The sequence below is a fragment of the Lynx canadensis genome, chromosome B3 (assembly GCF_007474595.2).
Source record: "Lynx canadensis isolate LIC74 chromosome B3, mLynCan4.pri.v2, whole genome shotgun sequence".
In the NCBI taxonomy this organism is placed as follows: Eukaryota; Metazoa; Chordata; class Mammalia; order Carnivora; family Felidae; genus Lynx; species Lynx canadensis.
The window spans coordinates 1,880,586-1,895,784 of record NC_044308.2 but is presented as its reverse complement, the minus strand read 5'-3'; the positions used below and the strand labels follow the sequence as shown (position 1 = coordinate 1,895,784).

Below are 15,199 nucleotides of genomic sequence, written 5' to 3'. Positions count from 1 at the left end.
GTTTTGTAGGGTTTTGATAGCGTTCACCTAATTTTCTTGTAGAAAAACTGCCCCCACCCCCCCACCCCCGTAAGCCAATGAGACTGCTTATGTCGTAAGCATGGTCAACAGGGTATGCTATAGTTTCATCCTGGCCCATAGGATAGGTAAAAAATCATATCTTGTATGTATCCTGGTGAGATTCAGCACTTTTCGTTCGTGTATAAATTGGCCATTTATTGATTCTGAGTAGAGAACAGTATTGCTCATGTCCTTTCCCATTTTTCAGTTGGGGTGTTCATCTTTTTTCTTACTGAGTTGTAAGATATTTTTGTCCATGCTCTGTTGGAGTCTAATTTACTTTTTGCCTTTGAACTTATTTTCCTGGGGCTTGGCAAACACACGGTTTAACTGTTCTACTTAGATGGGAGTCCCCCTCTCCTGTTCACCCAGAGTGGTGGTGGCCAGGAATGGACTCTCACCCTAGCCTGGGCCAATCACGTTCTCCTCTGGAAATCTGGGAGTGCTACCAAAAGAGAATCAAGTAGTTGCTGTCTGTGAATAAATTTAGGGGCAGGTAAAGCCCGTGAGATATGTTTCGCCTTTTCTTGCATTGGGCTAGGAAGTGGCAAAAGTCAGGAATGGTAAATAACCATTGTTCCCCATCTCCAACTTAGCCCCCCCCCCCAGGACCCTCCTCCCTTACCCCCCCCCCCCCATGATTCAGTCTTTAAAGGGTTAATGTTTGGCACACCAGAGCCTCCCAAACCACCCAAACCACAGGTACCTTTCAGGTTACAGGCCTCAGTTCTGTTAGTCAGTACTCTATTTCAGTTTTTCAACATTCTGAACATCACTAACCCCTTCTCCCTGCCCGGATGCCCGCCCAGATTCTCAACACTGTCAGAAACTCTTGTCGCAGCCTCCGGTTGAGGCATCCCTCCTCTGCTGTTGAGGACACAAGCCAGGATAAACCCAGATGAGGACACCGGTTAGATCTGAGACTCGATTGTACAATCTGCAGTCACTGAACCGCTGAAAGGAGAGGTGGGTATGAAACCCGAAAGCAATGGGAAGTTCGTGGCTTCACTAAGCCCCTAACCATGCAAATCTCTTTCACTTCTGTTCCCTCCTCTCCTGCCCCGCAGCACTGCCTCAGACCTGGTCAGAGTCCCGTCTCACCCCATCTGAGCATTCCTGCCTCCAGACTCCTTTTCAGTGGCTCTTGCCCATGGCTCCCCGTTTAACTATGTGAGTGTCTCAGTGATTACCTTTGGGCCGTGACCCCCGGTAATCTGCATTATACTGACTGTGTATTGTTTATCTCCTCTGCTATATGGCCATCTCTTTAGCGCAGGGATCTTGCCATCAATGCCTCATCTGGTTTTTGGTTGACAGTAGGCCCTTAGAAAATAAATGCTCGCAGAGTTGAACTGACTCAAGTTCCAAACACCAAAACGATGACGGCAGTCAATGCAGATGTTTTCACAAAAGTCAGTGGGTTATAGACTGAATTGATCTGTGCCTTCGATGAAAGTCAGTAGCCCCGGAATTTTTCACACAATCCCACTAGTATCTGTGAAACAGTAGATGACTTTTTTTTTTCTTTCTGTATAACCAGACACCGTGGACCAGGAATCTCAGCACTTTCGCACCTTAGCTTGGCAGCTGGCAAAATAAATGAGCAGGGTGACCCCTCCCAGCGGAGCACATGATCGACCACAGCTGCTCATGTTTTTGAGCATGACTGCACCGGGACAGGGCTGAGAGCCACTGGGTGGAGCCCTGGGGAGAAAGCTTATGACATTTCCCCTATGATTTCAGAGAAGAAAAGGAAAAAAAAAACCCTCTTTTTCTTGTGAGTTTCTGCTCCATGTCAACAGAAAATGTCATGGACTGTATACATATGGATGCACGCATGCGTGCCTCTGCTGGGGGAGAGAATTTACACAACAACGGTCCTGGGAGGGAAGGTGCTGCCCGCATTGTTAGGTGGCTGTCTACTCAGCAGCTGCCTCCTCTCGTCCCTTGATAACAGAATCCCGCTTTTATTTGGGGTGACAACATATGCAGCTAGAAGACAGTCTCCCAGCATCCTTCGGGGGGCTAGGTTCCAGCCAATGAGATGTGAGCAGACACGTGTGGCTATCCACGCAGGCTGCTTAAAGGAAGCTAGCTCCCTAGAAAAGTGTGCCCCTTTGACCCTCCTTCCTTCCCCCTTCCCCTGGATGAAAGTCATCCTAACGCAGGTGCTCCAGGGGCCATCCCAGCACTTGCCGTGAACTTGAGGGTAGAAACCAGCAGCCAGTATCACGGAGCAGGGTAAGAAAGAGGCTGGGTGCCCGATGACCGAGGTACACTACCAGCCCTAGACGCTTCTGCGAAAGAAAAATGAAACAGTTAACAACAAAGCCCTCTGTCTTGTTTCAGCCACTTTACGAGAAACTCAGTTTTCTGTTATATGCAGCCTACCACGGATCCAATCCTATCCAAGCGGGATATGCTAGTTTGCCAGGGCCGCTGTACCAGAGTAGAGCGGATCAGGTGGCTTAAACAACACGACTTTATTTTCTCACTGCTCTGGAGGCCAGAAGTCCCCGGTGGAGGTGTTGGCAGGATTGGTTTCTTCTGAGACCTCTCTCCTTGGCTTGTAGAGCGCCACCTTCTTCCTGTGTCTTCACACGATCTCTACCCTGTAGGATTATGATCAAATTTCCTTTCTTTTTCTTTTTTTTTTTTCCAATTTTTTTAGTGTTTGTTTATTTTTGAGAAAAAGAAACACAGAGTGTGAGTAGGGGAGGAGTGAGAGGGAGACACAGAATCTGAAGCAGGCTCCGGGCTCTGAACTCTCAGCACAGAGCCCCACAAGGGGATCACGAGATCATGGACCACGAGATCATGACCTGGGCCGGAGGCAGACACTTAACCGACTGAGCCACCCAGACGACCCCCAAATTTCCTCTTCTTAAAAAAGACGGCATACTGGGACCAATCTTTGCAACCTCTTGTTAACTTAATTACCTCGACAGCACCCCTATCTCCAAATACAGTCACATTTTGAGGTACTGGGATTAGGATTTCAACATATGAAATCTGGGGGAGATACAATTCAGCCCATAACATAAGGCATGAATAAAGAGGTTTACTGTGGCTATTTTTTTTCTTTTGGTAATAGAAAAATTGGGAAGAAGTGTCCATCAGTAGGGTAATAGAGAAATAAACTATCGCAAATATGCTATGCCGAAGCATAAAGCAAGTTCGCGTTATATTGCTAAGTGAAAACACTTGAGTCAAAATGTTTACCAATATGTACACTCTGTTGCCATAGACCTACATATAACAAGATTTATATGAAACACACTTCAAGAGACATTTTCATGTTTAAAAATGTACAGAAAAATGTATACAATATGTGACAAACGGCTTGACTGGAGGCCAGTTGTGGGGTGGAGCAGAATGTTTGGAACGTTGTACAACGTGTGACTATCTTACAAGTACAGTGTCTTTTTTCATGTTTTTACATAATTAGCAATTTAAAAGAAACATCAGCAGGTCGCGCCATTTAAAACTCGTGTGATGCGAAAGCATCTCTGTCCACGCTCTTTTTAAGTAAGAAACAAACAAACAAAAAGATCCAGCTTTAAAATGCATTAGTCAGAGCCTACAGTATTAGGTTAAAATCAGACAAAATACTGAAGCTGTCTTAAAAATGAAAAGCGATGCGTTTAAGTCTTATTCGCGTTCCAGAGATGACAGGGATCCTGAAAGCTGGTGGCGCCGAATCCTGTGCCCAAGAGCAGAGCAGCGGGCCCCGTCCATCCGTGACCTGAAAAGGCAGAGCCACCTGCCACTCACTACTTGGTAAGCGGCTGCAGGAAGGGAGAAGAAGCGCCCGACAGGCTACGACGGTTTTCCCGGAGCCCAGGCAGCTCCCAGAACTTCCCCTCCAGTTCCTTCCGCAGGCCAGAAACGGAGGCCCCTCGAGGCGCTGTCTGGGGGCTCCTGGAGGCCCCGAGGGGTCTTGTGGATGGATGAGGCTTCCGCCAGCAAACCAGCGGGCGCGGCGGCGGCGACCAGGCCGGGGGCGGAGAGCCTTATCTGGACCGCGGGAGGGGGCGGGGCGGAGCCAAGATGGCGCAGGGGCGGGGCCTCTGGAGGAGAGTACGAGGTGGGGCCTGGTAGGCCGGCGCGGGCCAGGAGGCGGACCCAGGGGCGGGGCCTGTGGCCCGGCCGACGCGGGACGGGAGGCGGGTACGAGGCGGGACCTGGTAGGGCCGCGCGGGGCAGGGGCGGGGCCGGAAGGAGAGCCCGGGGGCGGGGCGTGGTAACCGGCGAGGGCCGGGAGGCGGGCCAAGGGGTGTGGCCTATGGCCGGGCCGACGCGAGCCCGGAAGCGGGTACGAGGCGGGGACTGGTAGGTCTGCGTGACGCGGGGGCGGGGCAGGGGGGGTGGGGTCGGCACGATAGCCCGGGGGCGGGGCGTGGTAAGGCAGTGAGGGCGGCGGGGGCGGGCTCGGGGGCGGGGTCTGCGGTGGGGCTGACGCGAGCCCGGAGGCGGGCACGAGGCGGGGCGTGGTGGGCCGGCGCGGTCCGGGAGGCGGGGCCGGAGGGGGTTGGGGCTGGAGTGGGGCGTGGTAGGTCGGCGCGGGCCGGGAGGCGGGGTCGGAAGGAGAACCCGGGGGCGGGGTCCGCGGCGCGCGCAAGCGTGATCTCCGCGGCGGCGCGGCGAAGATGGCGGCCTCCGGTTGGGTGCGCGCGGCCCTGGTCCTTCTCTGCGCCTCTGACCTGCTGCTGCCGCCGCTGCCGCCGAGGGCCTGCGCTGCCGAGGGCGCGGCCGGGACGCCCGGGGAGGCCAGCCCGCCTCCGCGGAAGAAGAAGAAGGATATTCGCGACTACAACGATGCGGACATGGCGCGTCTGCTGGAGCAGTGGGAGGTCCGCGCGCGCGCGCACCCGCCGGCTGCTCTCGGTCCCGGGCCCCGCTCCCGCTGACCTCCGGCCCCTCTGCACGGGCGCCCTCCACACCCCGTCTCGGTGTCGCCCTCTCTGCCAAGGCCGGGCGGCCTTGCTGCCCGCCCCAGCCTCACCCCAGTGCCCCCTTGCTCCCTTCCGGGGCCTCGCCCTACTTTCTCGGCGCCCTGGTGGTCAGTGAGCCCGGCTCGTGGGGAGGGGGACCTTTTGCACGCTGCTCCTCGAGGCTGGGCTGAGCGGGCGGGTGAGGGGTACACAGCGAGGGTCATCTCCCCTTTACTGGTTCTCCCGTCTTCTGGACCAGAAGCGTCCAGACTCCTCGTTCCAGTATATTCCTTGCTGAGGGTTTTGTAATTTGGGGAGTGGGGGAGGTCAAAAGCTGGTGCTCACATTTCGTTTAAAGGAGCAAAGACTTGTTTTTGTGAGAGTAGGTTTTTTGGTTTGTTACCTGAGTGCTCTGGAGTGTGTGATAAGGTTTTTAGATGAGGTTCACTGAAGGAAAACTCGTGCCTTTTTTCCCTTGCAAAAGTGGTTGAATGGTCCTGGCTCATTTGCAGAGCTGGTGGAGTGGAGTCCGAAACTTGGGTTCTTTTTTAAAGTTTGTGTATTTTGAGAGAGAGAAAAGAGAGCATGAGTGGGTTAGGAGCAGAAAGGGGGAGAGAGAATCCCAGCAGTGCAGAGCGTGAGGCGGGGCTGGAACTCAAGGAGCCCTGAGATCGTGACCTCAGCGGAGTTCAAGAGTCAGCCGCTTAACCGACTAAGCCACCCAGGCGCCCCAAGAAACTTGGGTTCTGCTGGCCGTGTAACCTTGGGCAATTCCCGTTTCCGCTCTGGGCTTCAGGTTCCTTATCTGCAAAATGAGGTTTTACCCGATGATGCCTTCCCAGGCTGGTGTCTTCTTACTTTGTGGTTATCTCCGTGTGCGTGCCTCACTTGATAGAGACTTTCAGACGTGAGTTTAAAATACCATCTGATGAATTTGACTAGGAGAAAGCAGACTTGTACTTCCATGCGTATCCGCAGCTGATGGCAAGATGGGGGTAGCTATGAGTGTGCACGGGGTAGATATGAGTGTGCACACTGCTAATGAAGAGGGAACGTCTCGCAGCAGCTCCTTTCCTGTTTACTGTCTTCCTTGTAATCGCCCATCTGTTTATGGTCTAGCTACTGAAGTGTCTGATTCCCTAAAGTAAGAGCGCTGTCTCTTGAGGAAATAATACCTTGAAGTACTAAGTTAGACAGAAACGGAGATGAACAAGGGATCCGACCATCAGGAACAGCAGTGACGGTACAAACAACCATAATACAAAGTAGGAATTGTGGAGTACTGTGGGAAGAAGGTGCGGTGGGACTTTCAGAGGGTTCCAGGGAGCACAGGGCATCTGGCTAGAGGCGGGGGCGATGTGGAGAAGGGCAGCAGGAGCGGGGTCGGGGGGGGGGGTGCAGATAATAGAGGCCAGGCTTGGCAGCTAGACTGGCTGGGTTCAAACCACTTGTGACTTTGATGGTGAAAGTCTCCTTACCCACAAAACAGAGGCGTTCGCAATGCCCACCTCAGAGTAGTTTGAGGATTAGCTGAGGAAACCTGGGAAGAACCTGGGATAGCGCCACTCTGATGGCAAGCCGTGCTGGTAGGAATAGTTCGGTTAGCTGGAGAAGGCCGCGTTTGAAGCAAGGTAGTGAGCGGTCCGGGTGGGAAGGTTGATGCGAACCAGGCTGCGCTGGGCCTCCAGTGTTCCGGGGTCTTCGCTTAATTTAGAAGACAATACACGGGCCCTGATGAGTTCGAAAAGCTGCGTGACCCAAATACTGCCATAATGGAACGCTTCCGTGTGATCGTTCATGCCTTGGGACTGACACGCGTGTTCCCTCGCTCGTGTCCCCTCCGCGTGCAGATGGTTTTTATAGCTCAGAGCCCGGCATCAGGGTCATTTCCCGCTGTTGGTTTTCTCATTAGACGTGTTAAGCATTTCCCCAGGTTACCGCACGGCCTTCGTAACGCTTTGAGAGGGTTCAGAGCGTGCCCCGGAGTGAGGTTCCAGCTGTGGCGGGGGTTCTTGAATCGTGGGCTATCATGATTAGAAAAACTGGTCAGCAAAGTTTAGGATGGGTGGGCAGAGAGAGACTCCGAAGGCAGAAATGACTTCGTAGTTAATACTTACTCAGTTTTTGTTTTGTAACAGGACTGCCCTGGGCATGCACACTCCTTCAATGCTCTCACCCTGCTTTCTAGATGATGACTTTTGAAGCCCAGAGAGGTTGAGTAACTTGCCCCACGTCATACAGCATATAAGCTGAATTCCGAATTTCGTCATTTGACTCTCAAGCCTATTCTTTTCACCATTTTACTGCCTGGCCGTGCACCCTGGTGAGCCGAAGTACGAGTGCAAGGTGATGGGAGGGCCTGCATGAGCTGGAGTCTCCTGGATCAGAGTGGAGGGGGGAGTGTGAGAGAGTGTGCTCAACTTGGTAGCTGGCGGTTGTGTGACCAGGCAGGAGACTGCATGATGTGCCGAAGGCACAGGGGTTTTGAACCCCGCCTTACTGCTTGTAAGTGTGACCCTCATCTTCCTTAACCGTGAAGCCGGACAACCTCCCCCTTTGCAGGGTGCCGTGCAGACCAGGTGAGCTAACATTTGCACACCGTCCACAAATGTGAGTGCCCTTCCCCGGTAGCAGTGATTTTTTCTGTGGGAGAGCTTTTTTGTGAGAAACAGTACTTCCTCCCCCAGGGGGCGATCCCTAAATCCCCCCCGCCCTACCTCCTTCCCACTGGTGTGAGAATCATTCTTCCATTGAGATGCCTGCCTCCCGGGTCAAGTGGGGCAGAACGGGAACCCTTTCCTCTGTGTTAGGTTTCATGCTGAGTCCCAGGTGGTGTAGGAAAACCGAAGGCAGTCTTTCATTCTACACGCCGGCAAGGGGCAGGTGGGGGGCGGGTCCCAGAGCCAGAAATGTGGGTTCGCTCTCCAGTGTCGGTGTCGCCCCTGCTAGCATGTGACCTCGAGTAAGTTATTTTCTTCTCCGAGGCTCATCCCCCTCATCTATTCAGTGGGGGCCTCGCAGGGCTGTCCTGAAGGTTGGGCGCATGGCAGCCAGTGTTAGCATCAAGGAGCACAGGAGGGAGGAAGAAAAGGGTCTGCAGAAAGAGTCCGGCTTTGTAACTGTTGAATGTGACCAGCAGCCAAGGAGAAGCGGGGAAGAAGCCGGGAAGCCGGTTGAAAATGCCTGGAGGCAGGGTCGGGCTGTGCCTGGGGAATGCCTGACCTGTGACAGTCCCACCCCCGCCCAGGGGTAGAGGCTTGATTGCTGCAGGCTAGAGAAAGTGATGAGAACATATCAGATTGCCCAGGGGAGAAGCCGAGGGGCATGGGAGGAAGTAAGTAGAACCGACTGTCGCCACCTGAGGTACTGTTCCTCCCCCTCCCCTCCCCCCTTTTTGGTAACTGATACGCACACAAAAACCTAGAAGGTGGAATTCAAGTTGTTTGAAACAATCCTTACCCTTGCTGTTTGCACTAGACTTCTGATCAATTATGTTTTCATTGAAAAGAGATGCTATGTGTGACCTATGGAGTTAACTTCGTGACCATTAGTGAAGTCGGTGTGAAAAATACAAATATTCTAGGTTACTGAGCCAGCTCGAAGTCTGAAGGTGTTTTAAGAAGCGATAGCACATGTTAGGGAGGAATAAAACGGAGATGGAGACAGCCTGTGAATTCGGCGACCAGGAGGTCCTACGTCATCTCCACGGCTGGTTGCGGGTCTGATCATTGGGTGTTTATGGCCTGCCTTTATGTCACTGAGCCCCCCAGACCCTAGGAGGGAGATGCTGTACCCCCCCTACCCCGTTATAGGTGGTTTTCCAACCTGCCCAAGACCCTCTGACTGCACAGCACGTGCCTCTGTGTGCCGGTCGCCATGGACTCTTAAAGCAAAATGAGGAAGAAACGGGTCGGTAGAGAGAGTGGCAGAGATGAGAAGCTCTATGCATCGTGTGTAGTCACTGTTGGGGCCGTGGGGCCAGCTAGTTCTGCTTTTCTGTTTAAAGATGAGGAAACAGGCCCAGGGGAGGAGGGAGTCCCGGCGGCCGTGGTCAGCCGGCTAGTTAGGTGGGGCTCACGCAAGGTCCCAGGTCTGATGCAAACGTGGTGCACCTTCAGGCACCGCTGTACGAGTTCCTGTGCTCGCCTTTCATTAGGCGCATTTTAATAGACTGTCGACGTCCTCGCCAGTTTGTCAAGAGGACCGAGTAAGAGAGAGATACGGGCTCTTCGTGTCATTTTAGGTTAGTCGTTTATCGGGGTGTTTGATAACCGCTTTATTGAGAGAATTCACACGCCCGACAGTTCACCCATTCAAAGTGTACGTTTCCGTGGTGTTTTCAGAGGGGCGTGCCGCCGTCACCACTGTCAATTTTAGAACATGTTCGTCATCCCGGAAAGAGACTCTCGTCTCGGTCGCCCTCCCCCACTTCCCCTGACCCTCCAGCCTGTGGCCGGCAGCCACTAATCTCTGTTCTGTTCTGGACGCTTCATGCCAGCCGTCTCGCACGTCGGGGTCTTTTGCGTGCGGCTTCTTTCACTTGCCATAGTGTTTCCAAGGACCGCCCGTTTGGTGACTTCTCTCGGTACGTCGTTTCTTTTTGTGGCTGGAATTATTAGGCTTTTCTCCGAGGAACTCTGATTCTTAAATATTTGTATTTATCGCTCTGCCTGCCTACCTGTGAAGAATCACGTGGTCCTTCGGCCACCACAGGGCATCGTCTTCCTCCTGTAGTTCTGCCCCTAAGTGAAGAACCGGGTGTCATTGTCCCTAACGTATTTCCTCCTTGGCTCCATCCTGGAAGTCGCAGATGGTAGCGTCACAATTGCTTGTTCACACGACTGCAGAAAACGAAGCCTGCTAACTAGAGTTGAGTGAGTAGTTCAGGTTGTTTTATTAAAAATTATTTTTAATGTCTATTTTTGAGAGAGCGAGAGAGACAGAGCACGGGCAGGGGAGGGGCAGAGAGAGAGGGAGACACAGAATCCGAAGCAGGCTCCAGTCTCAGCCGTCAGCACAGAGCCCGACGCGGGGCTCGAACCCACGAGCCGTGAGATCCTGACCTGAGCTGAAGCCGGAGGCTTAACCGACTGAGCCCCCCGGGCGCCCCAGACAGTTCTTATTTTTTAGTTGACGTTGATACACATGAAATGCAGATTTTAAGTATAGCGTGCAGGAGTTTGACCGGTGAGTATCTGTTGTCCGCACCCCCTGTCAAAGTAGAGACCATTTCTGTCATCTCAGAAGTTCCCTTGGGCCCCGTCCTAGTCAAACCCACCTCATCCCCCACCCAGAGGCTACCGCTGTTCCTAATTTCTTAATTGTGTCTCATCTCGAACTTTAAATAAGTTTGTAGTGTTTCTGATTTTGTGCCTGGCTTCTGTCACTCAGTATGGTCCTTTTGAGGTTTGGGGCACACCGTCAGTGTTTTCTTCTTCATCGCTGTGTTGTGGTTTATGGTGGGACCAAACCAGAATGTGGCCGTATTTACAGGCCACCGTATCGGGTAGATTCTTTGAAGCCATCACACAGGGGCCTCGGGTATCGGTGACCCGGAATGACGACGGGTGGTAAGTCCTGCCTGAGACTCGGGCTTCACCTGAAGGTCAGGTAGAGGAGGACAGCTCCCGGGTCTCCTCTTCCTGTGCTGACGTGGGTCACCGCACCTGCGGGCACGCGCCGCCCTTCTCGCCTGCCCCGCTTGACAAGCACATTTCTGATGATGCGTGACGCTGTGTTTTGTGTCCTCATAGAAGGATGACGACATCGAGGAGGGGGACCTCCCGGAGCACAAAAGACCCTCGGCCCCTATCGACTTCTCCCAGATAGACCCGGGCAGGCCCGAGAGCATCCTGAAGATGACGAGGAAGGGGAAGACGCTCATGATGTTCGTCACTGTGTCCGGAAACCCCACCGAGAAGGAGACGGAGGAGATCACCAGCCTCTGGCAGGGCAGCCTTTTCAATGCCAACTACGACGTGCAGAGGTGAGGCGGCGGCCCGCTGAGAAAACCGTAGGCGGTGCTGGGACTTTTCCCCAGTCTGGAGCGGGAGCCCTTTCTGGCGGTGCCTCCCTCGGGCCCAGGACCTGTCCTGCCTCGGGTTTCCTCTTTGACGCTTCTGTTTATCCCCGCCTTTGTCTTCTTTTTAAAGAAAAACGTTTATCATTGGTCAAGGCCCGTAAGTTTTTTTGCTTTTTTTTTTTTTTTTTTACACTATCTCATTTGATCGTAAAATTTTATATATCTTTATACCTTCAGCTATTTTTTTTCTGAGTGCAGCTGACAAACGGTCTGTTAGTTTGGGGCGAACAACGTAGGGTTTGTCAGCTCCTTGTGCTCTGCTCCTTACACCTGTCACTCCCCCCCCCCCCCACCCCCCTGTCCCCACACAACACTAGTACAGTGTCAGTGACCTTATCTCCTGTGCCGGGCTGCATAACTTCTGTTTCATCTGAGGAAGACTGGGCAGGTGGTTGGCCTCTGGGGGCAGACTAGTCACAGCAGGACAGGGCGCCCCCCCCCCCCCCCCCCCCCCCCAGGAGAGGTTTCTCACCCCGGAGATCCTTCCGTGTGTGGCCGTGTTCACACGCTCGGACCAGACTGCTGACAGGTAACTGATCCGAGGTCAGGGGTCCGGTTTTCATAGCCCAGTACGATCCTGAGATGCAGTTTTTGAGAAGTTTCTCGTTCCTCCTCAATTCAGGGTCTTCACGCGTCTTAGTTTAGGAAATAGCAGTGACAGACAGACATGAAGGGCTACCGAGCACGACGCTCGGTGCTGTCGTCGGCCTGCGCGCAGGCCGAGGGGACCGGTCAGTGTGCCCCTGACGCCCCGTCCAGAGCCACCGCCCCTCTCTGCGGGGTGGGCTGGGCGCGGCCCCCCAGGAGCGGAAGCTCCGTGCCCGCCGGCCACGCCGGTGCTCCACCCCGGGGCTCATCCCCTCTGCTTTGCCCCTTGGGGCCTGTTGAGTGTTGACACGCGAGGCAGATCCAGATCGTTCCCGGGGCTCTGCCTCCGAGACTGGAGCCGAGGGGTTGCATGGTTCACTCAGCTCGGGTCGGGTCGTGCTCGTCACCGTCAGTAGCTACCGGGCCTCGAGGAGTGTAGCGTTTTGTTCTGTGTCGAAGTTGAAAGGAGTTGCTCCTCTTGGCGAGGTGGCACAGGGCAGCTGTGCCCGTTTGCGCTTCACCCGCGTGTCCTGACCGCGTGTTTCTGTCAAGGTTCATCGTGGGGTCCGACCGTGCCATCTTCATGCTTCGGGACGGAAGCTACGCCTGGGAGATCAAGGACTTCTTGGTCAGTCAGGACAGGTGCGCCGATGTGACGCTGGAGGGGCAGGTGTACCCCGGCCGGGGAGGCGGCGGGGAGAAGAATAAGACCAAGCAGGAGAAGGGCAAGAAGAGGAAGGAGGGGGAGCCCAAATCTCGGGCCGCCGAGGCCGCGAAGGAAGACAACCGAGCCGGGAGTAAGAGGGCGGAGCTGTAACGGGGCCTCCCCGGCCGCCTCGGGGGCGCCCCGGGCTCGGGCAGGGGCGGGAGCCACTCCCCGGGGAATCCTGCGCCCCGCGACCGGCGGGCGGTCCACGCCGGAGTTCCCGTTTAAGAGGCTTCGAGCGAGAAGACGGCGGCCTCGGCGTTAACGTTGGACTCTGACGCGTTCGAGGTTCCTGTAAAATCACTGTAAATGGAAACGGTGGCCCTTCGTGTCCGGGGCGGCACTGGCTCCGGAGGCACCCCGCCCCCTCACTGCCCTGGCTCTGCCCCGGGGGCCGCCGTGTCCCTGCCCCCCTCGTTTCCGCTAACCGGACGGCCGCCAGGTCCCAGTCGGCCGGACAGACGCCGTCCGTGGGACCGGGCCCCGCGGGCCGCAGACCCCGCCTCCGTGACCGCGAACTTCCGCCCTGGCGCAGGGCTCGGTGCCCGTCCGCGCCGCGCGGTCGGGACGCGGGATGCGGCACCCCGCACGCGCGCGGTCACGTGGACATGCACCGTCCCGACTTTGAATTTGACTGGAATCCCCGCCGTCAGTCGGGGACACCTCCCGACAGCCGTCCGGTTTCGCGCGGTCTGTAGAGGCCGGGAGTTGTGCCTGTGTCCTGCTTGGGGCGGCCGTGCGGGCGGCGAGGGCTCAAACGTGCCATTTAATGTGACGACCGTCAGGGTGTGAATCGGGAGCCGGCGGCGTGTGACGGAAGACTCCGTAACCTCATCGTTTCTAAACGGTTTTTTTTGACAAAGTGCCTAAATCTGTGGTGTTTTGTATGGTACTAACGCGCCCTGTAGTGTTCATGTGTCAGACCTGCCCTGCGTCCGAGTTACGGAATTTATATGCAGGTGTCATTTTTAAGGACTCACGTTGTTTGTACAGAACTTCCCTCACAATTTTAACAGATTGAAAAGAGCACACGGACGTGGTTAGGAAACGTCACTGCTGCAGGAGGGTCCAGAGTGAAAAGTCTGTGCCTACCCCTGCCACGGCCTTGTCTCAGTGCAACCTCCTGTTAATCTGTTTCCAAAAAAAAAAAAAAAAAATTCACTTCCCGGCCTGCAGCCGTGTGTTTGTTGCGGCCTCACCCCGTGCACGAAGTGCACCCCCTCCTGTGTGGCTGGAGCTTAGCCCCTGCCCTGTCCTGGGGAGGGCCGTCTACACCCTTGCACGCAGCCACGGTGGGGCAAGCGCTGTCCCTTGAGCATGTCGGCTCTCTGTCCTCCCTAGTCAGGATGGAGCAGGTGTCCTGATGGGACGGGCATGGCGCCCTTCACACGGTCCCGGGCCTTGTGTTTCCAGTTAGCAGCCTTCCGCGTGGGCAAGTCCTAATCCCACCGCTTCCTGCGCAGGGTGCAGCCACGTCCCCCAGTGCTCGGAGCGTCTCTTACATGCGAGGCATTGCTGGGAGCCAGGGACGGCCCGGACGTGGGCCCAGGCGTCCTGAAACTTCGGGACCTGGTGGGAGAAGACAAAGACGCATCATGCACAAAGTGGCAACTGTTGGAAGACGTACACGTGCCTCGAGGTGGGGTGGAGGTGGGGGGAGCCTTGGGATGTCGGCAAGGCTGTCTCTGGGGCAGGAGCAGAGGAGCGGTCTGTGTCAGGGCCCTGTGGTTAGAAGGAGCAGAGGGGGGGCTGGGGGCACAGTGCAGCACCCGCCTGAAGAGGGAAGGAGGTGCGTGGGGTCTTGCGGGAATTTGGGGTGCCCTGAGGGGTTTTAAGCTGTGGTAGGCCGAGTGTGGGACACGATCCAGTTTGGACCAGGCTGCGCTGAAAAACTGATGGCGAGGGGCCCCCAGTGGTGTGCGGGGCCAGCTGGGAGGTGTTTTGGTCGAGGGCCACGGCTGCGGGTGGCCCAGATTAGCGGGGTGGGGGTGACCTCCGCCCCACAGCCGACCCGCGCCGTGCCTACCGGTAGACCCTTGAGTTTGCAGTTTTCGGCGTTTCGTTCCTACATACGGCTGCCCAAATATTTTGGTAAACTTTTGTTTATATCTCAAGGGCAGCTTCCCAGCAGTGGGCTCGCCAGAACAAACGAAAGGTGACATCTTGGCTCATACTGCCGACCTGCTGGCCCAGGTGGTTCCGTTACCTTGTCCCTTTGCCAACAGTAGATCTCAGGTCCTCGCTGGTACCGGGCGTTGCACTTGGCCGGTCCACTAGATGCAAAAGCTTTGTCGGCTACCCCGAGGCCACCACGCTGGAGAGGCCCCGTGGAGACAGAGATGCCGGTGGCGGGTGGGGTCCGCGCCTGCCCAGCCCCCGCCGTGTGCAGCCCACGTGCACGTGTGTGAGCTCGGGCGCCTTCAAATGCTTCCGGCCGCAGCCTCCAAGTCCTGGAGACGGCTGTCACCACCTGGCCCGCCAGCCTGCAGATTCACGAGCAAGAGAAGTGTGTTTAAGGGAGGTGAGGGGAGTGTGTACACAGACACCCACCTTTGTACACGTTTACCTGTGCTCGTTCACGTTGCTTTTAATGTCCTGATCCAATACATTCGCGTGGTAGCTTTAACGATCAGCTGCGAAACACCAGCACGTCATTAGGGAGACGTCCTTGCCCCCTTGGTCCTCATGCCCTCTGGTTTTTGATGGTCACGCTGTTTTTAGTGCTTCTGGTGGTTTCCTTTATGTACAGATATATCTATATCTATATATCTATATATATATAGATGTAGATATATATGAGAGAGAGATATATATAGATATATATATATA

The 15,199-nt window shown here is 55.2% G+C and overlaps 1 protein-coding gene across 1 annotated transcript; it reads left to right on the top strand.

The window, feature by feature from the left end:
* The first annotated feature begins 4,694 nt into the window (after positions 1-4,694).
* Positions 4,695-13,536, top strand: MESD (mesoderm development LRP chaperone). The gene is made up of 3 exons (XM_030317233.1): positions 4,695-4,913; positions 10,748-10,980; positions 12,217-13,536. Exons 1-3 carry the CDS (start codon positions 4,710-4,712, stop codon positions 12,479-12,481), a joined length of 702 nt encoding a protein of 233 aa, XP_030173093.1. The 5' UTR covers positions 4,695-4,709; the 3' UTR covers positions 12,482-13,536.
* The last annotated feature ends 1,663 nt before the right edge of the window (positions 13,537-15,199 follow it).

Bases quoted from the DNA above. Each gene is read 5' to 3' on its own strand.
- MESD (XM_030317233.1), top strand. From the start codon at position 4,710: ATGGCGGCCTCCGGTTGGGTGCGCGCGGCCCTGGTCCTTCTCTGCGCC. The intron at 4,914-10,747 runs GTCCGCGCGCGC...GTGTCCTCATAG, and splicing joins GTCTGCTGGAGCAGTGGGAG to AAGGATGACGACATCGAGGA. The intron at 10,981-12,216 runs GTGAGGCGGCGG...GTTTCTGTCAAG, and splicing joins GCCAACTACGACGTGCAGAG to GTTCATCGTGGGGTCCGACC.